The sequence below is a fragment of the Nuphar pumila genome, chromosome 5 (genome assembly GCF_984573655.1).
Source record: "Nuphar pumila chromosome 5, dmNupPumi1.hap1.1, whole genome shotgun sequence".
In the NCBI taxonomy this organism is placed as follows: Eukaryota; Viridiplantae; Streptophyta; class Magnoliopsida; order Nymphaeales; family Nymphaeaceae; genus Nuphar; species Nuphar pumila.
The window spans coordinates 48,992,259-49,019,159 of NC_143253.1; the positions used below are offsets into that span (position 1 = coordinate 48,992,259).

Genomic DNA, 26,901 nt, shown 5'->3' on the forward strand with positions numbered 1-26,901 from the left:
AGATGTATTGTGGGTGAATGGTTGCTTTAATAATAAAAAAATTGATAGGAAAAATTCTTTCATTCGGAGGGTGAAAGAATTTTTCCTATAAAAGAAAAACTTTTCTTTCAAAAATTTTCTATGATTTGAAATGATCGGAAAAATTGTCATTTTTTCTTTTACATTTTTCTTACCCTTTTCTCGCTTCCAAACGTGTCCTCACGTAATGCGTTCTTTCCCATATCACGGAGATAAAAGATGGGAATTCGCGCTCTTCTTTTTTGCATGACGACCAACCTGTCCTTGCCCGAGAATCTGGGGCTGTGACGAAATTACCATAGTATACATGATTCTGTAATAAAGGACACTGGAGAACCTCAAGGTCAATTTCACGAGATGACGTCAGCCCATGCCCTCGAACCCAGTAAATTACAAAACCAGGTTTTTCTTTTACGCAATATTCTAATTCGAACCGCCCATGTCAATCAGACGTAAAAAGAGAAATCGGAAGGGTAGTTTCGTCAAATCGGTAGACCGAAACTGCCTTTAAACCGGGGAGAACCCCTCCCTCTCTCTCTACTTTTCACAAATCTCTCTCTCTCTCTCTCTCTCTCTCTCTCTGTGGATGGCGACGAACGGGAGCTCCGGCGATCTGAAGCTCGTTTTCCTGGATGTGTACAGCCGCCTGAAGGAGGAACTCCTCCAAGATCCGGCGTTCGACTACACGGAAGACGCTCGCCAGTGGATAGAGAAGGTAAGAAACCATCGAGAAAAATGTCGATGTTTATATCACGCTGAGCGGCTTCATTTGTTTGGTTTTGGGAGATCGGACGGAATTCTTATGGATTTCCGGAAAGTTCTCGGAAAATTTGGATCCAAAATTCATTATGCTCGCATTTTTTTCCGTTCACGAGTCCCCTCTGTAAACGTTCTGCAACGAGGGAGAAAAAATATGGCCTTTTTTGGTTTTTCCTTGTTTTGTGGTTAGAGATGCTTGCTATTTCCCAAATTTAGTTAAAATATGGAGAATCGGACTTTGAAGAAGGAAACTTATACTTGTTCATTTGTAATGCTTAAAGTTCTTCTGGAAAATTAAAGATTTTCCTTTTCCCGTAACATTTCCCTCTTTCTACTCTTATTTCAAGTGATTGAAATTATAGTATCCTTACTTGGGGTCCGAAGGACATTTTGAGCTCTACATCTTTACTCATTTCTCAATGTACTTTTCTAAAACAAATCTGTGTTTTCTTGCATGCCTATGTGTGTTGCTTAGTAGCACCTGAGTTATCGTTTTACGGATTTTTAGTTTGAGTGTGAGTGCGCGCGCATGGCCTCGGTTTTCAGTTGCAGACGAGTCCATGAAGATTTCATGATTTTCGAAGGATTTTTAGTCTCGATTTTGTTTCTGTTATTCACCTTTTCTGTATTTTGAAGGTCGATATAAATAGAAAAGCAATTGTAGTCCTATTCTTTTATAAACAACCATAGTATCTAAAATTTCGTCATTTCTGTAAAATTATTTTTTGATTTAAGAGTTCTATTAGTTCCGTAATTGTCTTTATATTCTCTTTGATCCCTATGTGTAGAAGTTCTAGACAGGCAATGGATGTTTTTTTTAATAAGAAATTGTTGCTCGAAAGATTTATAATAAGGTTAAATTTTAGAAAGTTCGTGCTGAATTGAGGAGTCTGTTGTTTACTTTACTACTTTATCTTTCAAAACTTTATGTTACTGAGCTTGAGCTTGTTTTCTATCTCTAATTTTTTGGTGGAAAATAACTGAAAACAAAATTAGGAATATTTCTTGAATAAGCAACCATGTATGTCATATGGATACAACTAATTGAATTTTCCAGCATTCATGACAATATAATAATATGAAGAATTCAGTTCTGATCTCGTTTGTTAGTTTTTTCTGGAATGCCACCCACTTAGTATCTAGTCTGTTATTTTGTTAATGCACTGAGGAGTAACAATAAGCATGCAAAAAAAAGTGTTTTGTAAGATGCCCTGATATGTGCAGTGTTTTCTGTTTACATATGTCCTGAGTTTATGAGTTGAATTGGATGGTGGATTGTGTATGTGTAGTTCTGTTAATGCTAAATCATTGTGTGCTAGCTTTGATCATCGTTATTTGCTTAAGGTTAAGTAGTTCTCCAATTAAGCCCCAATTGATCTCGTTTTTGTTGTTTGATTTCTCTTCTTGCAGATGCTCGATTACAACGTGCCAGGAGGTGGAAATTGACTGACTTTATTTCTTTGATTTTGTTACAGAAGTGGAATTTGGTCCTTTCTCTTTGAGTTCATTACCATTTATCTGTTCAGAATGGCTGTCTACTGCGTTGTCCTTTTAACCTGGCTATGGATTTACACCACTAAATAGCACTGTTCTGTAATAGAAATTTCTTTAACCATAACATTGTTTTTTTTTCAGGAAAGCTGAATCGAGGAATATCTGTGATTGATAGCTACAAATTGTTGAGAGAAGGAAATGATTTAAGTGAAGAGGAAGTCTTCCTTGGATGTGCTCTTGGTTGGTGCATTGAATGGGTAAACTTATGTGTTTATTTGGCAATTTTCTGATTGAGCTGTTAATGATTTCTTTCAAAGTGGTATCAATGTTATTCTACTACTATTGTTTTTTGGCTTGTTATATGCTTGGCAGCTAAGATCTTCTTGAACCTGCAGCTACAAGCGTATTTCCTTGTGCTGGATGATATTATGGACAATTCACACACACGACGTGGCCAGCCATGTTGGTTCCGTTTGCCTAAGGTGCATTCTATTTAAAAGATCCTTAGCTGTACCTTTGACTTGTATATTCACCTTACCCTTCATTGGATGTTTTAGTATTGATAATACTTTGTATTTGGAATATATTCTTATTTCCTTTATTGTAGTAGTGTTTACATAATTATTGTTCTCTTCTTTTCTAATTCAGATAACTTATGCGTTGACATGATTCCTTGTAGTTTCTCAAACAGCGACTTGCACTTGTTCTGGAACGGTATTCCTCAACTTATCAATAATAAAATAACTACATGTGAAACTATCTCATCTCTGATTATCATTTTCTGGTTAGCAGATTTGTAAACTTTTTGTTTTATCAATTCTTAACTACATAAAACTAAGAAATGACTTCGTTGTGAGAAACACAGTAGACTCGGTTCTGCAACTGAAAAGAGTCTGTAAGGACCAGTTGTTTGATACAAACAAATAAAGCAAACATCCTAGAATCTTCAGTGATGCTGCTCCTTTATTGGCTAGGTTTTCTTTTTTTTGGAAGGCATTGAACACAATGGGCCTTAATTTATAGAGTGATCATTAAACACTTGTGTGATATGAAGTGGGTGGATCATGTAGTTGGCAGGAAAATTTTGGTGAATCTCAATGTCTATAGGTTGACAGGAAAATGTACGCTTATGTTGTCTTTGACATGATATAGTATATATTTTCTGGTTTCTGAAGGACACATAGCGTTTAGCATGAAATATCCTCCACTGTTGTAAAATGTTTGGAGCACAGTAAACTCCTATGCAATAACCAAAAGCAGTAATTCCTTTTTCTTTTTCCCTTGAATTGTTGGAATTAAAAAAGAAATCAATAAATAAAAGTTTATTTACCAGATTGATGCAAGACATAACCTTGTCTTGCTTTATAATATGATCTAGATGGCAGAATTAGTGGATCCAGCGTAAAAGAAAAGGCAGCTCTCCCTTCGATTTATATGAACTTCGAGTCCTGTAGGAGTGAGAACCTCAATACTTGATGGTGTTTTAATCCTTTCCCATGAATCATGATAATGGTGCCGACATTCACTCTCAAATTGATAGTTGATTCACACAATTATTCACAACCTCAATCTATTTTTAGCACAACAGTGTTTTGGAAAAGGTATCTTATAAATCAGTAAGCATGACATTCCTAAACAAAGTGCATCTTTGTTTTCTGTTACTTAGAGAATAGGTTTATACATAACAAGTCATTCAATTCCTGGCCATGAAAACAACTGGTGGTGCATTTAAAGGCTATTTATGTGCTTATGAAATCTCTGTTTTCCTTTGGTGTGTGCATGCACGCATACATGCCCCTTAGGATGGATTTGAGTATTAACCTCAGCTCAAGCCCAAAGCATCCCTTTTGAGCTTGCAGACAATATGGATGGTGAAAGATTATTTACCAATAGACCCTTCTGATTTTTATTTGTATTAGAATGTTGAAATGTAATATATTTTTTCATGTTTCTTTTGTGCTACCCCATATTAGTGTACATATCTTTATTTATAAGGGTATCTTTGTATTTTTACCTCAGTTGGTTGTAGAGTCAACAAGTTTTGTCCTTTACTGAAACTAAGAGCACGTCTCCCCTTAAAGCGGTTGTAATCTTTCATTCTTTCTAATGAAGCATTTTTGATATCTTCTTCATTCTTTTGTGTTTCTCTCGTGAGACCTCTCTTGCTCTTGATATGGTATTAGAGCCATAGCTCAAGCGAGAAGATTGTTGCTGAGTGAAGGGAGGTAGAAGGAAGCTTCATTGCTGTTGAGTTAGCCCCTACTTTGAAACTCATGCACAGAGGAGCTGATGTCAGCAGACTCGAATTCAAAGTTTTGGGTTTTGATGATTTAAGTTGGGGGTGCACTAAATCTCAAATTTATAAGATTTTAGAATCAAGAATTGGCTTCATCTGAGATGACTTTATATGATTTTTGTAAGCATTTCTGGATATCGACAGTCTAGAGGTCAGATTTGAAGATTTTGATTCTGTAGAGCTTATCGATATGCTTTGATGTTTGGGTTTGGCATATCTGGTGTCGTTTTTGTCTAAGAAGCATGCTGGTATAGTTTTCTTGGGGTTGTCATTGATTTTGGTGAAGTTTTATCAAGAATCGTGATAGGTGGTAAGGGGCGGTAACCTGATTTCTTGTGGTTCTTGACTTCTTGTATCCTGTTGAATAGTCTGTGTGTATTTGACTGTTGCATATGTGTTACAGCATAGCAATAGTTCTGTTATGCTCTTTTGGGTATGTGGAGTATTGATTTGGGGCCCTTGCTTGAACCTTTTGTGCTGATTGCTTGTACTGGCTGGTTGGTTATATACTGCAGAACTAATATTTGGGTGTCTAGTGTGATTCTTGGTAGTATATACTGCTGTAAATCATATTTGGTTTTGTCTCTGCTGTGAATTTGTGTTGTGTGCAGGCTGGTTTGTAGTTTGCGGGATTGTAGTAGTATGGAGGAGGCAGTACATATTATTCCTATTAAGCTGGATGAAACTAACTATGCATATTGCGCTGAGTATGTAAGAACAGTTGTGAAGGGGCTTGGTTATGGAGGCTATCTAGATGGTTCAAAGAGGAAGTCTAAAAGTAATGATGAAGATTTCGATAAGGCTTTTAAAGAGTGGGATAGAGGCAATGCAAAAGTTAAGTCATGGCTCCTAAGCTCGGTGGAGCAAAATATTGCCTTGAACATTGTGAAGTTTGAAGAAGCAAGGTAATGTTGGGAGTATTTGAATCAAGTGTACGAGCAAATTTAATTGAGCTCATAGGTACCAATTGTCTTAAGATCTTAAAGCCAGGCAAGAGGGTGAATCAATTCAGAACTTCTATGCCAAGTTTCAACAACTCTGGGATGCTCTTACTCCTATGCTTTCAAATGTAAAATGCACAAAGTATACGGAAGTGTGGTGATTGTAAGAAGCTTGAAGTAGAGGTCAAGGACCAACAAGTTATGGATTTGCTTATGGCAATGTGCTCTGAATTTGATAGTGTGAGGAATGGAATTCTCCATAGGTCTTCTCTTCCTACTCTGATTCAAATGAGACAAAAATTGATGGTAGAAAAAACTAAATGGTGGATAGGTTTCCCAAAAAAGAATTTTAAGGAAACTATAAACGCTATAAATCAAACAATCATTAGCCACACCAATATGAAATCTCATGTCCTGACATCATCAAAATTCGATAAAATTAATTTTATGAAAAAAATAAAAAAATGTTTTCCAAGAAATTTTCGCAATCGTTGGAGAATGAAATTATGGTCAAATGTATGGACTATATGAAAAACCAATTTCTGCAATCTTTCAACTTTCGGAGAGATACTACCATGAAATCGACATCAAGTTCTAAAAGCTCTAAAAAATTAAAAGATGATGAAACAGATAGAGAAAACCAATAGTCTGTCCTAGCAAGAGAATCACATGATCCTGATGAAAAAATTTCTTCAGAAGATCTCACAACAACAAATATTTGGGATTCAATTATTAATATTTTCAGTGAAAAGGAAAAGACATTAATGAATTACGCCGTTATTAATCTTTCTTAAGGCAAAATTATTGTTGTCAAAACGACAATCAACACATACTACAATCGAATCTGCCATGGCATCAATAATTGCTTGACAAAGAATTTATTTTATCAAAAGGCGTGTTAATTTTTGACGATAAAAGACAAGATAATCAACTTTAATAAAGTAAAAAGTAATAAAGGACAAAAAGACACGTGTTGATGGGGCTCACATGTCGCACTCGATGTGTCTTAAGATTTCCTTTTCACTATTCACTTTATTAAAGACTTTTTTGTCGTGTTGTAATTATTTTGTGCTTTTTACTATTCATTCTAATGTGTTGTCATTCGTACACTGACAGAGAGCATCATTATTTTACCTTTTTACTATTTGCTACATTATGTTTGCAACTCTGTACTTTATGTCATCCATCTATCACTGTTTTCTGGTGACCTGTCGCCTTTTACTGTTGATTTTCAGTGCTTTATCACTAGGCACCTTTTTCTTTTTCGTTTTTTATGTGTTGTCTACACTTTTGAATTATTGTACGACAAATCTCAAAAATTATTTGAAATCTGCCTAGATTGTATGCCTATATAAGAGTCCCATGATCATTTGAATGGAGGTTTTTATTTGATGAAATAAAATTTTCCTTTTCATCGGAGTGTCGACCATCTTCTTTCTTCTCTCTCTTACTCTTTCGATCATCCACTTTTCGTCTACTAGTCGTCTGCCACTTTGGATTGTCAGTAGTCCAACTTTGTTTTGTTTTGATTTGAATTTTTGGTATTAAAGCCCATTTATGGCTGGCTAAGTAGTGAGGGATGTGTCCTTATTACTAAACAAAATTGTACTACTTACAGTCCAAACTGGTAGACGACTAGCAGACGGAAGGTGGACGACTGACAAAGTTAAATAAGAGAGAGAGAGTTGACGCTGTGGCAAAAAAGAAAATTATTTTTTACCAAATGAAGTCCTCAGTTCAGATGAAAGCATACATTATAGGCGGATTTCAAATAATTTTTGAGATTCGTCGGACAATAATTCAAAAGCGTGGATAATGCATATAAAAAACAAAAAAAAGGTGCACAAAAAAAATTCAAAAGTAAAAGGTGACACATCGCTAGCAAAGAGTGATAAATGACCGACATAAAGTCCATAGTGGTCGACATACTATAACAAATAATATAAAGGTACAATAATGACGCTTGTTGTCGGTGTACGACCAATGCACTAATTGAATAGTAAAAAGTAAACAATATTTATAACTCAACAAAAAGTCTTTAATAAAGTGAATAGTAAAAAGAAAATCTCGAGACACGATGAGTATGACATGTGGGACCCATCGACACATGTCTTTTTGCCGTATTACTTTTTACTTTATTAAAGTTGATTCATTTGTCTTTTATCGTCAAAAATTGATGTACCTTTTGATAAAGTAAATTCTTTGTCGAGCATTATTAATATGCTGGCAGATCCGATTGTCTTTTTTTGATAAAGTGAATTCCTTCGTCTTTTGACTTAATGTTGATTGTGGTTATGACATGTCAGTAATAATTCTGCTTACGATAGCTTAATTCATTGGCCTTTTTCCCTTATCACTTTCGTTGAATCCCAAATATCTGCTGTCATGGGATTTTCTGAAGGAATTTCTTCATCTAGATCCTGCGATTCTCCTGCAAGGATAGGGTATTGGTTTTCTCTATCTGTTTCATCATTTTCTTTTGATTTTCGGGAGCTTTTAGAACTTGATGCTGATTTCATGATAGTATTTCCTATGAAGTTGAAAGATTTTAAAATTTGGTTTTCATATAGTTCATACATGTGACCATAATTTTAGTCTTCGATGCTTGTGGGAATTTCTTGAAAAACATTTCTCTTATTTTTTCATAAAATTATTTTCATTAGATTTTGATGATGTCGGAACATGAGATTTCATGCTGGTGTGGCTAATAATTGTTTGATTTATGGTGTTTATAGTTTCCTTCAATTTTTCTTCTTGGAAATCTACCCACCATTTATAAAAGAAATTCCTTTTTAATACTAGGATATGCAATTCATCAAATTCAGTAGTCACTATCCATTTCCATATCCATGGAATTTGGAATTCGATAGAGAATATCATCGGATATTGACCTTTAATTATTTCATGGTCATTAATTTTGGAAATGATTGGATGTTTGACAATCCATTTTTCATATATGTTTCCAATTTCTCTTGGAAAGATGTCCAAGTTGGGTCCAAATTTAGACAACCATTTATAAAACCATCCTGGTATGGCTTTTGGAAGCACATCTGGATTAAAGTGGAAAAACCAAGTGTTTCTTTTTGGGATTCTCATAGTAAAATGCCCACTAGAATGCATTTATGTAATCCCAATAATTGAATGAGATTACTTGTTCTTTTATTTTGAACTGTTTTCTGTTACTAGGGTCAAGTCCCCATTCTTGTGGAGAGTGGATCTTGTTAATAGCACATTTACTATAATTAATATGGTTATAGTGATTACTATTATGATGGTAGTGATGGATGTCTACCGATTCTCGTAGAATCAAGAGTGATTCCATGAATGACCTCCATTTGTCAGTCGGATAAGCATAGCTTAAATTGTCAAAATATTTTTGATGAATGAACCATGGGTCATTCATCCATTGGATATTCAAATTATCTAGGTAGATGATTACCTCAAATGTATCATTCTCTTTGTAAAACTGTTCGGTCGTTGATTCTTGAACAACCTCCTTCATTGAAGGTTTCTTAGAAGATGATTCTTCTGAGATTTCAGCAAATTGCTGTTGTTTTTTCTTGTTTAAGAAAGCATCTGGATCCACATATGATTGGCATCATTTCTCTGTGTGGTAGCATCTGGATATTGATACTACGTCCTCTACCTTTTTTGGAGTACATGTTATGTGATGTTTCCTGATAGATATAGGTCTCCTCAAGTTGTGAAGTGTTACTTCTTAGGTTCCCCTGAGGGACAAAAGGGATACAAGTGTTATGATCATGTTGAGAAAAGAATTTGGATTTCTAGACATGTTGAGTTCTTGGAACATGTTTCATATTTTGAGCAGGCTGATGATGGAGGGAAAGGAGAAAAAGATATATCCTTTCTGATGTTCTATCATGAGAAAGAAGGAAATAGAGTAGTAGTGAATACTTAAGATAGTAATCAAGGATCTCTTAAGATTTGAACAAGTTTATCAAAGGAGACAAGGAGTTGTAATTGTACCCTTTCTTGAGAGGATAGAGCATGATGAGGTTGAATCTTTAGAGGCCAATCCTGATCCACTTCCACTTGATTCTGTTGATACAATTCAAGTTATTTCCTCTCCTCTTCCTCAGGTACGTTGTAGTTCCTGTGTTTCTGTTCCTCCCACTTGTTTTGTTTCATATGAATTATTTTCTCCAAAACATCTTGCATTCATAACTCTTATTCATTCCTATGTTGAGCCAAATTCTTTTGATGAGGCAGCTTCTCAAGAGGAATGGAAAAGAGCAATGGCTGAAGAGTTAGATGCATAGGAAAGAATACAAACTTGAGAGTTTCTGAAACTACCACCTAGAAAGAATGTAGTAGGGTGCAAATGGGTTTACAAGATTAAAACCAAGGTAAATGGCTTATTGGAAAGATACACAACAAGATTAGTTGCCAAAGGTTACAGTCTGCGGTATGGTAGCACATATGACCTCCTTTAGAACTCTCCTTGCCGCTCTTAAAGGATGAAAATTATGGCAATTGGATGTGAAAAGTAGATTCTTGATTGGGGATTTAGACGAAGAAGTTTATATGGCTCTTCCTCAATGATATTTTGATTGAGAATGGAGAGTATGCAAGCTAAAAAGAGCTTTGTATGGACTCAAGCAAGCTCCAAGAGCATGGTTTGAGAAATTTAGCTCAGTTGTGAGATCATTGGGTTTTTAACTGAGTCATTATGATCCAACTCTATTTGTTTCATCATCATGTCATGGAAAATGTATACTTCTCTTATATGTGAATGACATGGTTGTTATAGGTGATGATGTTCAATAGATTACAGAGACAAGAAAAGCTAGTCAGAATATTTAAAATGAAGGATTTGGGAAATTTGTAAAACTTTTTTGGCCTTGAAGTTGCTTACTCAAGGCATGAGATCTATTTGGCACAACATAAATATGCCACAAAATTGGTAACAAAAGCAAGGCTTGCTAAGGATACAAAAAGAGTGGATTCTCCTATGGAGGCAAATGCAAAACTAAGAGCTTTGGGTGAGGAGATATTAGAAGACCCTATAATATATAGACAATTGGTTGGGAGTTTGATTTATCTAACCATTATAAGGCCAAACATTTCTTATCTTGTACATATTGTTAGTCAGTTTATGAGCTCTCCAAGATCAACATATCTGAAAAAAGTGCTAAGGTTAGATATATCAAAGACACGATGCAATATGGTATGTTTTTCTCCTCATCTACGTCATGTGAACTTAGAGCATATTGTGATGTTGATTTTGGAGGATCCACCAAAGATATATTATCTACTTCTGGGTTTTTTGTGTTTCTTGGAAGTTCATTGATTTCATGGAAGAGCAGGAAATAACAAAGAGTAGCCTTATTTACAACTGAAGTTGAGTATAGGGCAATGGCACAGGTAACAACAAAACTTATATGGATCAGATGGCTATTGAAAGATCTTGGTGTAGACATTGGTGAGGAGACTCCTCTCTATTGCGACAACATGAGTGCAATTCACATTGCCACAAATCCTGATTTTCATGAGAGGGCAAAACACAGAGAAATTGATTGTCATTTTACCAGACGTGCTTATGAGGATGAAATCATCTCACTTTCACATGTGGGAACCAAAGAGCAAGTAGCTGATGTGTTCACCAATAGTCTCTCTCCTCACTTTAGAACATTTCTTTCCAAACTTGGAATGATTCCATTAGCATCATCCCAAGTTTGAGGATGAGTGTTGAAATGTAATATAGTTTTTCATGTTTCTTTTGTGCTACCCCATATTAGTGTACATATCTTTGTTTATAGGGGTATCTTTGTGTTTTTACCTCAGTTGGTTGTAGAGTAAACAAGTTTTGTCTTGTAGTGTAACTAAGAGCACATCTCCTTTTAAAGAGGTTTGTATTCTCTCATTCTTTCTAGTGAAGATTTTTTCTATCTTCTTTATTCTTTTGTGTTTCTCTCTTTAGACCTTTCTTGCTCTTGATATGGCTTTGGACTCAATCTTCAAATTCTGTCTAAGCCATTGTCTCAAACAACGAATCAATGTACACAGCGATGAAATTTGCTGCTGATACATGTTTGAAAGTGCACAAGACTATTTATCTTGAAAGGTTTTGTGGATAACATTTGGTAGCTGTCAAACAAATGAGGGCCACTAGAAGTTTAGCTTTGGCTACTTGGTCATTCAGTTCCACTGCTTTGGATTTCTCAATAGATTACCTTTAATGAAAATGTTTTAAAATTTTCTGAATATATATATATATCACAAATATTTCCAACATTATTGAAAAAATATATATTAACATGAGATTTTCATATAACAACACCAAGGATATTCTATCAAATTTTAGAAAATATCAATATCTGAGAAGTATTCAACTTAACTGAAACCATGTTTTCCAAATTCTTATGTTTTATAATGTTCAATTTTTTCTACTTTTTGTCCTTTTGCTTTTTTACTTTGCCTATTTTCCTTCAATAGTTGCCTTTGTCCTCTTGAAAAAATTCCCAAAAGTATGATTATTTCCAAAGAAATTGGTGACACTGATAGTAGTGATTATGACATATGTATTATTGTTTATGAATACAAACATGTGCAGATAACAAAGTGCAACCATTTATCATGAAACACAAAATGATTTTAGGGATGCTGCTTTTTCGTTTATATTGAACCTTGGGGCTAGAGAAACCAAAACATTGTTCTTATGAAATGTTTCCTAAAGATATATGATTAATTCAAAAGAAATTGGTGATAGACAGCAGTAATTATGATTTGTATGTATTATGGCTTTACGAATACAAACATGTGCAGATAACAAAGTGCAACTATTTATCATGAAACAAAAATATTTTATAGATTCTGCAAGTGTATTTGCCAGCCTTACTTATTTTGCTGGCTTTTTCATTTATATTGAAACTTGGGGCTAGAGAAGCCAAAACATTGTTCTTTCTTTCTTCTTCTCCAAGCTCCACATATTTGTGTAACACTTTTCGAATATTTGTGACAGGTGGATTTGATTGCTGTCAATGATGGAATTATCCTTCGTAACCATATCGGTAGGATTTTGAAGAAGCATTTCAGAAATAAGACTTACTATGTAGATCTCATGGATCTGTTCAATGAGGTAGCTGCATCTTTGCATTACTTTTCGATAAATAATCTTGTTGAGTAACTGATTTTGACTATTGATTAGATGGTCCACATTTTGCTGCCAGGTTGAATTCCAAACAGCTTTAGGTCAGATGATGGATTTGATAACTACACATGAGGGAGAAAAAGATCTTTCCAAGTACAAAATGCCAGTGTATGTGGGGAATTTGATAGCGTTTTACACAAAACTGTGCTGGCTTAATACTTTACTGTTGTAGCGCCTGGACTGCTCATTCGAAGAATGCTGAGAAACTTGAAGCTTAGATAACATGTTTCATTTTAATTTGCACTACTTTGTTTCTACAGTTTTTTTCATTTTCTGTTCTCTTCAATGAATTACCTTTTAGTGGCCACTGATTTATTCAATCATTAAACGGTGTTGCAGTTACAAGCGCATTGTTCAGTTCAAAACTGCATATTATTCTTTTTACCTTCCTGTAAGTAAACTATTTCATCTTAGTAGAATATGTTAGCTATCATGATTTATGAATCTGATGCTCTGATATGTGTTGTTACAATCATTTGTATGTGCAATCTAGTTGGAATCTGATGATACAAGTTGTTTTGACCCAATAAAATGCTGTAGATGCATTCAGCATGCTCGATTTAGTAGGAATCAACCATTGGATCATGTTTTTTTGATGAAATACCCATTTTCTTGAGTCAGGAAAATTTGATACATTTGTGGCCATTGATTTTTCAATCTCCAGAAAATCTTGCTCCGATGTTGAAATCTGGTGATCCAAATGCCAATCCCACTAATCCGAGCATGTTGAAGATTACATCCATGGGGTCAGATTGACTATAAAAGCAAAAAAGAAAAAAAGAAAATGATTGTAGCAAATATTTTCCCTCTCACTATGTGTATTCCCTCTGTTACTGCTACTATACGGTTGTTATGAATATTAGCATCATGCTCATTGGTCACTAATCACTATCATTACTCAGGTTATGATTGAGATGCTGACTGCACACCAGTCTGCGCAAATTCACTATATCTAATTCCTCAAAAATTTACAGGAATGTTTTTTTTTTCTTTTTTTGTATTTTAAAACAAGTGAATGTAATAGTGTTACTCAAGTGAAGCCCTAAAAAGTCAATAATGTCGTAACATATAGACTGATGAGTAGGGATTGGCGACAGGTGAAAAAAGGGAGATGACTGTGTTGGAAGTGGACAAAAAACACTATATATGCTTGTCATTTCATTAGCTTATAAGAATTGCAAAAATGCTCTCTTTTCTTCATCTGAGAATCTAAGCTCCTTGCTTTTCCATCCTAGAATTTGTTGAATGCATTTCACATATCCTGTCCCTTAAATTTTGAAATCTCTACTGATTCATTTACTGGACTGCCCTCTAAAAGCACACTGACTGGCAAGGCATGCTTTCTTTTTTCATATGATTCTCTTATAAGGCTATTCATATGCAGGTTGCATGCGCATTGCTTATGTCAGGGGAAAATCTCGAATCTTTTGTTGATGTAAAGAACATTCTTGTTGAAATGGGTACCTACTTTCAAGTACAGGTGATGGGGAGAGGATCACATATAATGTTTTTTGCAATATTTTTATTTTTCCTTTTGGTGAACTGGGGACACTGATCCATATTCTTAACTTAGGATGATTATCTTGACTGTTTTGGTGATCCTGAAGTGATTGGTAAGGTAAGTTCTAGAATGTTTTCATGCTTCTGCGTGTGTTTGATAACTGATTTATATGACGTCTCTAGTTTCTGCCCTCGTCCATATGGATCTACAATATCTAATTCTTGCATATTGTCAGATTGGGACAGATATTGAAGATTTCAAGTGCTCTTGGTTGGTTGTCCAAGCACTAGAGCACGCCAATGCGAACCAAGTGAAACTACTATCTGTAAGAACACTTCCTTTTCTTTGTGTTGCAAATTTGCAGTTAACTTTCAACATTTCTTTTTCTTCATTTCTGTTGCGAGTTTAAAGTTAACTTTGTTATTATTATATTATTAATGTTTCTACGGATGATGTTTAGCTGTGTTCCTCCTTAACCACTTTGCTGCTGTCGTGCTTTAGGAAAGCTATGGTAAGCAAGATCCTGCCTGTGTAGCAAGAGTTAAGCAACTTTACAAGGACCTTGACCTTCAGGTACTCTTTACACCTTAGGACCCGTTCTTGCATTGGACGTGTCTTTCATATAAAAGGCATGCCATTCGAGATCTTCTACAGTAGTGGTATTCCTGCAGTTTCGTGGTGGGAAAAGGCCCATTTTCACATGGAAAATGGATCTTTTCGCTGAACAATATGGTGCCTGAAGTCTCAGGTCTTCATTTTTATGCTACCAGTATTCATTTGTTTGTTTGGATTTGATGCAGAATGTTTTCTCAGAGTATGAACGTGCTAGTTATGAGAAACTCATCTCCTCCATTGAAGCCCAGCCAAGTAAATTAGTACAGAACATCCTGAAATCTTTCCTGGGCAAGATTTATAAGAGGCAGAAGTAGGTTCAGGACAGATGGTGATTAAAAAGAATGTAGCTCTTGATTTTTTTTTTTCCTTTTTTTTCTCTATGTTGAGAATAATTATCCTCTAGTCTTTTGTAATTGGTAAGCTTTGATTGATGATTTTAGTATCCGTGAAGCTGATGCGCATCCCTTAGCATGTCTGGTTTAACCTGGTTGGAACTGGGTTAACCATAGGCAAGTGGCTTGGCCCCATATTTTGATGGTGGTCAAGTCTGTTTCTGATGCACCCATCCTGCTCTTATTCTTGTGTGTGTGTGTCTCCCATCTCTCGCCTCTATCTGAGTGTTGCAAGGGTTTGGAGTATCAGTGAAGCCTTATCATGCACCATCAGTGCCCTCTCAAAAGAACAGAAAAGATGAATTTGATAGCCAACAAAGATATGATAAAACCGAAAGCTCAATTTAATCTTGATAAGTAAGCATTTTTGAGATATTCATGGAAGCTTGTCCTGATGCAAGTTGCTTGTGGAATCTTCCGTTAAGACGTCTCCCTTCCACGGCAGGAACATTGTGCAATCGGTCCTATCTCAATTTGCTTTTCCTATTAGTGAGCTTCTTTCCTCCAACAAAGCGTTAGAATTTTCTCTGCATCCCTTTTGTGGGTCATCACGGACGGAGAAAGATGACTGCATTGTGATGATGCTGTTTCACCCTCTTGCAATTGCATCCTTGTCCAAAGAAGTTTCGAAGCTAGCAGAGGCAGCCATGTAGCCCGTTTTTGTGTGCTCTGTGCTTGAGTTGTGTCACTGGCAAATCACTGCATGTTGGTTGCTGGTGAACTGAGAATGCTGAACCTAATTATCAAAAAAAGGGAAAAAAAAAGAGAATGCTAAACCTAGTGTCTTCAGAACGAAACCACCTTTCCCTTTTCTCGATTCACACAAGGGGGTGACAATAGGCGTGGCATTTTGTACTGGCAAAACAAGGGGTTCATGAAGCCTAATGGCTACGAGCCTACGTGACGAGAACTGGGTGACAATAGTCGTAGGGGGGTCTCGTCGGAATGACTTCAACCCGGCCAAGTGAGTGCCTAAGAGTCAGTGAGTGATCTGGGTAGCATTGCTCACTAAGTCATATAGTTGGCCGCAAGGCTGGGGTTTGGTAATTACCTTCTCCCTGTCATGAAGTACCCGCAGGTCTCCTGGGTAATGCTTTAGGATGTCGCATCGCAACCTTGGTGGCACAACATTGTAGTTGAATTTGGATTGTTGGTTTTGAGGGGCATTAGCGTGAAGAGGATTATGCCACCACACATAGGGTGGTTTGGGAACTGTGACTTGAGCTAGGTCGTTGTGCATAAGGTGATGCATGTGGCAGAACATTCATTAGGCAGCTACATATGGGGTGATGCACGATAACAATGATTGTTCAATAGTCGTACTTAGGGTGAATATTGTAGGTTTGCCAAGTTGGGTTCGCCTGGCACCACACTGGCTCACAAAAAGTTAGCCGGTGACACTTGCAATATATATGCAAAAAAAAACTTAGTGGAGACAGCACATGTGTGCGATATTCATCATCACAAATTGCATTGCATTCAACCAAATGCATTTGAATGTTTTCTAGCATATTGCAAGCATTTTATGTGTGATATCCCATACACTATAATGCTTTCTAACAATATTCAAGCACTATTGTTGCTAGAAATGGTTCAGCGCCTTGTCAAAGACCAGAATGATGTTAGAATGAGGTGTGCTGAATTTTGTTCCTAACAAAAACTTCAAGGCTGTGTTTGAAAATTGACTAGGAATTTCATTGAAATTGAGATTTCTAACCTATTGATTTTGAATCATGGACTTTTGAATTGCGTGTTTGGTTATAAGCATGGAGCTAGAACCATAATCCCCAATATGCCTGGAATTTCATGTGACATTTAGGGATTTTTGTTTCTCCCATGAGAATCATTGGCCCCATTCTCCCACATCAAAGGCATGAAAAATGACTCATTTGTGGCAGCAAAAGAGGGTTCGCGTGTTTGGTAGGAGCAGCTAGTGCACATCACATTGTGTTGGGACATTGCAAGTTCGAATCCCAATGGTATCGTTGTATAACTGGTAGGGTTTTGCCGAACCCCAACTTGAGAGGGTCATGTTTTCATTTGCTGGTATTATAGGAATCACAAGAACCCCTTGTGACTCTGATTCATACGATTCTAAATCACATTTGATTTGGAATCATGTGTAGCCAGCAAAGGAAGCGATCCTTCAGTTCCAAAATATTGAGGTTCTAGGCATGAGCTACTTGTGGAGGTGGCAAGGGTCAAATAGACGGGTTAGGTTCATTCTTAAAATCCAATCTCTTGAAGTCTTGCATGTTTGAAGTGGGAATTCAAAAACCAGGAACTGAAGTATTCTGGAAATTTAGTAGGAATCCAGTTTCCATCTCTTGGGCCAAACTAAATACAGATGTTCCGGTCTGGAAATGAATTTGCCATCCAAAAAGGGGAAAAAATACCTAACTAGAGGACTCTCTCTCTTCTCTCTCTATCCAAGGGTTAAGGGTGGCTATGGTTTTTCACCTTTCTAGTTAGGAAAAGGCCCAAAACTAGAAAGGTGGAGCTGTCCTTTTGCCAATTAGCACTAGCCCCACTGGCCTACAACTCGTTGCATATAGAAAAGTGTAATACTACAAATGCCCAAGTACCTGATAAAGTATATTGGATTATTATTGGCATGACATGTACAAAGGGAGATTCCTTGGTCAATCATGGGGAAGAAACCTTAAGGGCATGTTTGGTTGTAAGTCCAAAAATTTAGTTTCTAATTTTTTGTTTTTCAAACTTTTAACTTCAAGTTTCTAGATAAATGCAATGTTTGGATAAACTAAAAAATCTGAAAAAGATATCTAGATTTTAATTTTTCAATGTTTGGACAATTTAAATGAAATTTGGATCTCTTTCTCTCAGTAGTAGGATTGCATAGCTATGGTGAAACCTGAAATTGTTTGTTGAGACATATCAACAAACAATTGGTGAGCAACCTCTGTATGCCTAAAATAAAAGCCAAGTGTATATTGAGGAACATACACTATGATAATGGAGTTATATTTCCTTCAATGATGGTCTCAACCAAGTGTCCGTTTTCATATTGAACAACAATCCTCCCATCTAAAATAGCCAAAATTCTACAATCCTAAAATATCTAGCAAAACCTAACGAATAATGCACATCTGCATACCAGTTCGAGGCATCTTTGGGGAGCTCATATACCAGTTTTAATAAAATTGAACACGGGCCTTGAGAATTGTCTTACAAGAGGGAGAAACAAAGAAAAGGAACAACATTCATTTTCATGCAATTTTTAGAAAACTAGAATGAAAGAAGGGTGTTTGCTTACGTGGGGAGGTGTGGCTTCATTATTTACTTATTGGAAGGGCATCATCAGGATCAAAACTAGACAATAAGCAATATTGAGAGAGAGGGTAGTGTTAAGGGCTTCGGTTGGGTGTATTAGATCCTGGTATTAGATCCGGCCATAGGGTCTCATATATGAAATATATAAAATCCAAGTACCAAAATATAGATTTATGTATTAGATCCAAAATATGAATCCATTTATTGGATCATAACTCATTGGATTCCTGAAATATTTGAGCCAATAAATTAGTAGTGGGCCAATATTCCCACATCATACAGGGGAACTGTTATAAAGGCTGGATTGAGAATCGGCTACACCAGGGAAGGTTAGATATACCCAGCCCCATATCGAAATCTATATCGAGGTGATCCCAAGGGGGTCGTTTACCAATCCAAAACTCTTTGACCTCTTCACACTAGTTTTTCTCTCTTCTCTCCCGCTGCGTACACCACTATTCTAAAATTAACAGTGGTATCAAAGCTTGGTTATTAGATGTGCACGGTGGTTCTCGACGATCGTGAGCTCCCCTCGTCAGAAAACTCAGGAACCACCGCCTGTGCCCGATGGTGCAGCCTGCCGGAATCGACAACAGAGGAGAGTGACAAGGCAACTAGAGAGAGGACTTCAGCTGCCATGGAGAGGAGCCTGGCATTGGAAGGGCTTATCCTTCGCACGGCCGTGCTCGACGGTTCTTGCTGCTGGTGTGAGGCGGCAGAAAGAAAGAAAAAATAGAGAAAAAGGGGGGAGACAGAAGGATTAGCCCCTCTGGTCAGCCATACCTATGGCCCGCCTGACCGACGTGCCGGAGTTCGGCGACATCAGAGGAAGCTGGAAAAAAATTATGGAGGGATGCAATCCAAAAGGGATAGAAGTGATATGCGCTATCCTCGACTCATCTCCGCCTGAATCTGATATTTTTCGGGCACTCAAGCTCACCAGAAACAATGTTGATGTCGCGATCAATATCCTCCTCGACTCCCCGAACTTCCTCAGCCATTCGGTCATCGTAAAGCAGACAAACCCTGGAGCCGACACCCGGGTCTCTGCCGAAATGCGGAAGGAGCTTATGCTGGCCGTGAAGATGGAGGATTTCGGCTTTGTCGCGGCCACCATAAAATTCATGGATTTCGGCTTACTGACTGCTGTGAAGATAGAGGATTCTATCTTCAACCAATACAGGACATACAACACACATGCACGGAAACACACATGCACATGTGCGTGCACACACACACACACTTACATGGATAGAATGCAGAGAGGAGTAAACCTCCTTCATGATTCCATCCTCCATACCCAAGAAAGATCCACTCTCTTCTGTATGAATGCTTTTTGCATCAGATTGATCTTCCACTATTTGCAACTTCTGCTCAGGAGTCAAAGACCTTGCCCTCCATAGTGCCATGATTGTCCTGTTAGAATATGCAGCATGACTATGATATTCTAATGGATCCTATTCTGTCGAATTCATATATTATATGAAGTACAAGCTATTATCATAAATTTGTCAGCCTGGTCTCAAAAAAAAGAAAGAAAACTGAAAAGATTTTATCCAAGTGACGAGGGTCATGACATTACTAGGCTCCTAACACCAACTCCATGGACATGAGATTTGATAGTCACTGGGGACATGCACATGCACGGCAAATGCGCAGATGCACACAGCCACACACAAATGCACAGAAAGAGAGAGATGAAGTATAAATCCATAATTGACAAGACAAATGCAGTTTGAACTTTGAATGAAAGCCCAAAAATCTCTCCATAACAGAAACATAAACTTGAGCCATAGCTCCTCAACATCCAATGATATATTCTTTTCAGCAATAACATCCTCCCGGGAAATGCAAGGACATGAAAGGTGATGCTAAATTCCAGTATGTGAGAAGGTCTACAAAGATAACTTCCTAAGCAATCATATGCTGACAAACCTCAGAATCCACTGATCAAGATGTGGACATATCTAGGAAGGCGTTGCCAAAGTTGGTCTTTTCAGAATAGCTGATCACAGCATCTAGTAAAGTGTCACAATGTAAAAGTGTAACGCTCCCCCCCATCGTGGGGGGGTTACGGAAGGAGGGGGAACGACGCCCCTTCCTCTCCCACAAATCAGATCGTGGGAAAGGAAGGGGGCTGCCCCCATTTAATACATAAGGGATGGGGTAACCGACCCCATGGCTATAAAAGCCATGAAGGGGCTACTCCCCTTTCCCTATTCGATCACCATAAGAGCAGAGAGGGAGCGTGAAGGGAGAAACGGGAGGAGGTGTTGCAACCATCGCTGGTCACCGACAGATAAGCCCTCTCACTCTCGTTGTTTGTTTAAATACGGGGGTTGTCAGCAACCTCACAGTTGTCAGCGAATTACAGAGACAGGGAGAACCCTACCTCTGCCTTGCAATAGAAGAAGGAGAGCGACCAAGGGGTTTTCCCTCTGTTATTGTCTCTCGCTGGTGACGAAAACGGAGAGGGGAGGATCAGCTGTCACGAGGAGGCAGGAGGACCGCCTGCTGCAAGGAGGCAGGAGGTCTGGCCGCTGCCCTCATCGCCGCAGGCACCGGCCCATCTGCAGAGGCTGCAACAGTTCGACAACAATGGTGTTGCCGGAACGGTTGCAGAGAAAAAAAAAATGAGTCAGGATGTGCGTGTTGTGATAGACCGTCTCGGTCTATTCGGACTAAGTCGAGTCTGAATTAATTAGCAGACCGAGTCGGGTTTGTAATGGTAGACCGTTTCAACCCAGACTAAAGGTGGACCCAATATGGGTCAGACCGACTACGTCTAGACCAAGACAAATCGGATGTGTAGGATATATAAAGATTGGTGTGCGATTGATTAATCGGTGTGGTAGAAAAATCGAAGTAGCGAAGACAAGATTTTTTCATTACAAATTAGATTCGGGTTTGGATCCCAGTTTGGACCCTAAACTCAAGTTGGATTCGATTAGATGACCCAATTTAGATCCAGACAAACCCTTTCAAGCAGGTTTGGATCAAGAATACCGAATCCATGATCCAAATCATAGCTGAGTTGAGGACCTAAGTGGTCCAATTTTATTATGGATGTGGATCTTAAAGTAATATGAAATAAAAAAATGACATAGAGGTCATTATTAATGGTTGAAAGAGCAGAAAGATAATTTTGCCCTTGATATGCCTACAAAGCATGCAAGGCATAACTAAGTGCCCCAAAGTCAGATTCATGTGATTCTTGAATCTGTGGATTCTACTGCTTGAGTAGAATCTATTAGTAGGGGATGTGAGAACAAACTCTAAAAGAATAAAGTCATAGTTTGACAGTTAAGTCTAAGGGTGTTTTGGTAATTTTGATGATATGAGGTATTCGTTGTTTTCATATTAAGGGTTGTAATTGAAATTTAAGCGTTCCAGGTAAGTGAACATTTGCAAATTCCTCCTTAGTTGATTAAAACACATGCTAGTTAGTTTAGACATCTTTATATATGATTCCATGTGCTTCAAGTATGCTAGTTTTGGTTATTGTAAATAGACACTATTTTGCATGCCTAGGAATCTATAAAGTTCAAGTGTGATGCTTAAACCTGATCATGCATATTTTCTGAGTTATGAAATAAAAGTGGCATGACATGATTGCATGTATGAGATTGATGTGTTACGTGAAAATTGAGGGTAGAGTTCCAGAGTCTCAGGGTGGGTATTACCTTGGGAAATGTCACGCTTATGCCTTGGGAGGGGCATTGTAAGTATCGTGAATTAATTTGTGGTGGGTTGTCATCCTTAACAGTTTAGACATGTAAACATGTGTTAAAAAGTAATTAGTGGATATACATTGATGATTGTATAACACACTAAATTCAAGATGTGAATGTTGAGTAAAAGTTGTCTATAGGATGACCACCAGGTGTATGATAGGAACTCTACTAGGAGGCATGGTATGGGGTAATGTTGAGGTGTGTACCTCGTGAGTAACCTGGGAATATCTTAGACGTTTTTAGGTGACCCTTAGGGGTTAAAACATTGCCCACTAGACACATGTAGGACGTAGCATGAACCACAAAACCTTTGAGGACGGTATAGCTACTTGAGACACCTTGGGAGCAGGTATAGCTCCTTGAGACACCTTGGGGGCAGATATAGCTCCTTGAGACACCTTGGGGGCAGGTATAGCCACACTAGATCTTCGGCTAGCTACCGTTTGAGTCCCTTCGCTCCCGGCTTGCAACCGGCAAGCTGCTGCAGTACCTTTATTTGTAGTCTGATCCGGTTCGGACTACGTTGTTGTGAGTGGTTCATAAGTTTGGCCAACATCGCAGACTCTGAGTTGTCTACATGGGTTGCTACGCCCAAGAAGGCTATGTCCGGAATAGCCGATTAGAGTAGAAGATGTATTTGAAAATGATAATAGAGATGCGGTAAAGAGGGTAAAACTCATAGCTGACATGTGTGCATAAGTAACAAACTAAACTAAGACTAGGATCTTAGAGCTCACTATAGTTGCAACGGTCGTGTCTATTTGTAAATGAAATCTTATTGGGTTGTAGACTCACTCCTTCTTTTGGTTGCAACTGTAGGTTCAGGGATTGCTGTCATCACTCACAGGACCTAGTGTCAGACTGCGACTCTGCCACTTCAGAAGTATGGTTTACCTTTACTTTCTATTATGCTTTTGTCTTTGGATAGTTATGATATTGTAACTGGATGTATGGACCTTTAATTATTAAATGAAAAAAAAATCTGGCATCGTTTGGAGTTGCTTTTGAAATTATTGAGTAATTTTCCTCTGGGAACTAACATCCACGAACCCGAGCTCGAGAGGCCCCGGATCGGGTCGTTACAAGTGGTATTAGAGTCAGGTTTCAATAAGAAAAGTTGGATTATAAAATAAGAATTTTGTTTGGATTTGAAATAAGTTGAAGGTCCTAAAAGAACAATTATTACAACCATCCAAATGATTATGTGGAAAAAAGAGTCATAAGAAGATTCACGTAGGTCCTGAACTTATGATTGTCTCTTGTTAGCAGGAACGGACGCTAACAACGATAGTGGCAATGAGAGCGACCGTAGAGGCAGTAGGAACTCTGGTAGGCACATGCATCCTGAAGTGATCCAGACGGATCAGATGGTCGTTGTTCTTTCGCTCTTCGTGACGATCATACTAGATGTCACTAGGGCAATGGGGAGTATGATACCTCCCATTTCTTCTCCAACCCCAACTTCAGTCACAATCAACAACTGAGGGTACAATGATCGAGAGGAAGAGGTAGCACCACCCCAACCATCCGTTGGAGAATCGCCAGGGTCACGAGGACGTCCTCCATACAGGCACGCCTGGAGATGTTCATTGGCAAATCGAGGTGGTAGGGAAGCTGCAGCATGTTGCTCGAGCTGCGGCAGGCCTCATTTCGGCCAATATAGAGCAGGACCGAGAAATGCTACCAGTAGCGGGAGAAGTCAGGAGCAACCCGGTGCATCCGGTCATGAGGGTGTTCAAGGGTCAATGGTGCAACAAAGTACGGGCACTAATGTCGTAGAGAATGAACAAATAAGAGAATCAGTGCAACCTCTTCGAGAAATGGCCTTACAGAGGAGGGGCAAGGGACATATGAATAAACACGCATACTTACGTGCTTTTAACAACATGGCAGTGCCAACACCAGTTAGGGTTCCTTCAGACTCTGAGGAAGAAGAAGAACCTACTTACACCCCTCGTACCGCGACACCTTAGTGTTTGTTTTTGTTTAAATCATGTAATAAAGGCCTATGGTTGCCTAGTGATAGCAGTAAGTAACGGGTTGTATTACGGAAGAAGCCATGAAAAGTTGTAAAAACATTATTTTTATTAAAAAATAGTAAGTTCTTACGACAAATGTGCAAACCTGTGTGAATGTTAATAAGGAAGCAAACATAAACTTTAGTAATCACTTTATTCATATTGCAGTATGAGGACTCGTCAGAGAACATTGTACCAGTCAAGAGGTTCTCAAGTAAGCAAGAGACAAGCATGCCCTTCTCAAGCAAGGCATGTGAATGAGGGCTCTGCAAGGAGAAGTGTTGCAAGTCCCATTGGTCCTGTGTCTCCACACGCATCAGACAGTCTACCTCCAAGGAGCATGGGAGCAGAAGGTGGAGGTGCTTCACCAGTTTCACCTCGACACGAATGTGCTACAGTTGGTAGTGGTGTGCTCCGGCTATACCAGAGAAAGAATTTTGTATGAGCTATTACAAAATTTACTGCATCAAAGTCAAAACCAAATAGCGTTAGGAAGAAATTCTTGGGCTGAGAAGTTCAAGAATATGAGAGTGCCTGCGTTCGACAGAACTCCTGGAGGAGTAGCAATAGAGAAATGGATGATGCAAGCAGATAAAGCACTGGATGCGATACAGTGCCCAGAGGACCAGAAAGCATGGGTCACAGCATCAAACTTAATTGGGGATGCTGAGTACTGGTGGTGATCCATCAGAGATGTCTTGGGAAGTGGAGAGTTTGTTTCCTGGATCACCTTTAGGAACAAGTTCTACAGACAATTCTTTCCCAGGATCGAGAGGATGGAGAAAGAAGAAGAATTTAGAAAGCTCAAACAAGAAAGTATGAGTGTAGAGGCCTACACCGCAAAGTTCAATTCATTATCCAGATTTGTGAAGGCTTTAGTATCTACTGAGAAGCAAAAATGCAAGCTATATGAGCGCAGATTAAAACCTAAAATTCTGAGGATGGTGGGACCTATGCAAATTCGGAGGTTCGACAGGTTGGTGGAGATGGCATCTCGGTATGAGTTTTGGGATGCTTGAACAACAAAACCAGACGTACAGGATAAACCCAAGCAAATACAACAAGGACAAACTAGTTCATCGTCCCAAAGGTTTTTCAAGAAGAATCAAGGCAACGACAGATCTTCAGGGAAGCAGTGCAGAAAACGGCAATAAGCAGCAGGGGAAGAAGCCTGAACAACTAGAAGCTAAGAAACCTTGATACCGAGGAGCGCCTCTCAAGGGCAACAACAGTTGTAAGACTTGCAGCTTCAAGCATGAAGGTCGTTGCGATGAAAAGAATATCAAATGTTACAATTGTGGACAAATGGGGCACATTGCAAGGAAATGTTCCCAGCCACTGCAGAGAGAAGGAGCAAAACCCAAAGAGAAACCAATTGCTCCAGGATGAGTTTATGCAGCGACTCTGCAGGAAGCTTTGACTAGCTCTGACGTGGTGGAAGGTACACTCCAAATTTTTGGTGTTAATGCACATGTTCTCTTTGATTCAGGTGCTACACATAGTTTCATCACCCCTATTTTTGTTGCACTATTACCTGTTTCACCGGTATCTCTAAAAATAAAATATCAAGTAGAGACACCAGTAGAAAAGTCGGTGTATATAGATGAAGTCATCCAAGGATGTATGGTACAAGTCGAAGAACGTCTATTGTCGGTAAACCTTCTAATATTGGACTTTAAGGGAGTTGATGTTATCTTGGGCATGGATTGATTATCTAACCATCATGCAACGATTAATTGTCGAGGAAAAAGTGTCAGTTTTCAACACCCTGAAACCTCAACTATCACCTTTCAAGGCATTAGAAAACTTGCAAAACCGACAATCATCTCATGTCTTCAAGCCAACCAGTATCTACAAAAGGGCTGGATTGGATACTTGGCTTATATAAAGACTGAGGATGACAATAAACTTTCAGTCACAGAGGTAGAGATTGTACGAGAATTAGTGGATGTTTTTCCTGAAGAACTTCCAAGACTTCCACCGGATAGGGAAGTCGAATTCCAGATAGATCTAGTTCCAAGTATAATGCCCATTTCTATTCCTCCATATAGGATGGGACCTGCCAAACTCAAAAAACTCAAGGATCAATTGTAGGAGTTGTTGGATATCGGATTTATCCGACCATCGGTATCACCTTAGGGAGCATCGATCTTGTTCGTGAAAAAGAAAGATGGGTCATTGCGTATGTGTATCAACTACAGGAAATTAAATGCAGTGACAATAAAGAACAAGTATCATCTATCAAGGATATATGATTTATTTGATGCAGCCTGTTTTTCTAAGTTGGATCTACGTTCTGGGTATCATCAGCTAAAGATCCGGGAAGAAGATATTGCCAAGACAGCGTTTCGTTCAAGATATGGTCATTACGAATTTCTAGTCATGCCTTTTGGGCTGACGAATGCCCCAGCTGCATTCATGGATTTAATGAACAGAGTATTCAAACCATTCTTGGATAAGTTCGTGCTGGTGTTCGTGGATGACATCCTCATATATTCGGCCAGTAAAGAACAACATGCAGAACATTTGAGAATCGTTTTGCAAATACTTAGAGATCATAATCTATATGCTAAGTTCTCTAAGTGTGCATTTTGGCTTGATCAGGTGTCATTTTTGGGACATATTATCAGTAAAGAAGGAGTGATGGTGGACCCGGCAAAAGTTGAAG

General features: G+C 38.3%; 1 protein-coding gene across 1 annotated transcript; it reads left to right on the forward strand.

The window, feature by feature from the left end:
• Nucleotides 1–555: 555 nt before the first annotated feature.
• Nucleotides 556–15,234, forward strand: LOC149837544 (farnesyl pyrophosphate synthase-like). Its single transcript, XM_090007417.1, has 12 exons — nucleotides 556–733; nucleotides 2,188–2,212; nucleotides 2,413–2,528; nucleotides 2,667–2,753; nucleotides 12,491–12,607; nucleotides 12,699–12,787; nucleotides 13,019–13,070; nucleotides 14,064–14,159; nucleotides 14,253–14,297; nucleotides 14,416–14,505; nucleotides 14,682–14,753; nucleotides 14,981–15,234. The coding sequence occupies exons 1-12, from the start codon at nucleotides 605–607 to the stop codon at nucleotides 15,107–15,109; spliced, it is 1,047 nt and encodes a 348-aa protein (XP_089863543.1). The 5' UTR covers nucleotides 556–604; the 3' UTR covers nucleotides 15,110–15,234.
• Nucleotides 15,235–26,901: the final 11,667 nt, after the last annotated feature.

Excerpts from the sequence above, each read along its gene's own strand:
- LOC149837544 (XM_090007417.1), top strand. The coding sequence starts at position 605 with ATGGCGACGAACGGGAGCTCCGGCGATCTGAAGCTCGTTTTCCTGGAT. Across the intron at positions 2,529-2,666 it reads TTGGTTGGTGCATTGAATGG|CTACAAGCGTATTTCCTTGT; the intron begins GTAAACTTATGT and ends TTGAACCTGCAG. Across the intron at positions 12,788-13,018 it reads TCCAAGTACAAAATGCCAGT|TTACAAGCGCATTGTTCAGT; the intron begins GTATGTGGGGAA and ends ACGGTGTTGCAG.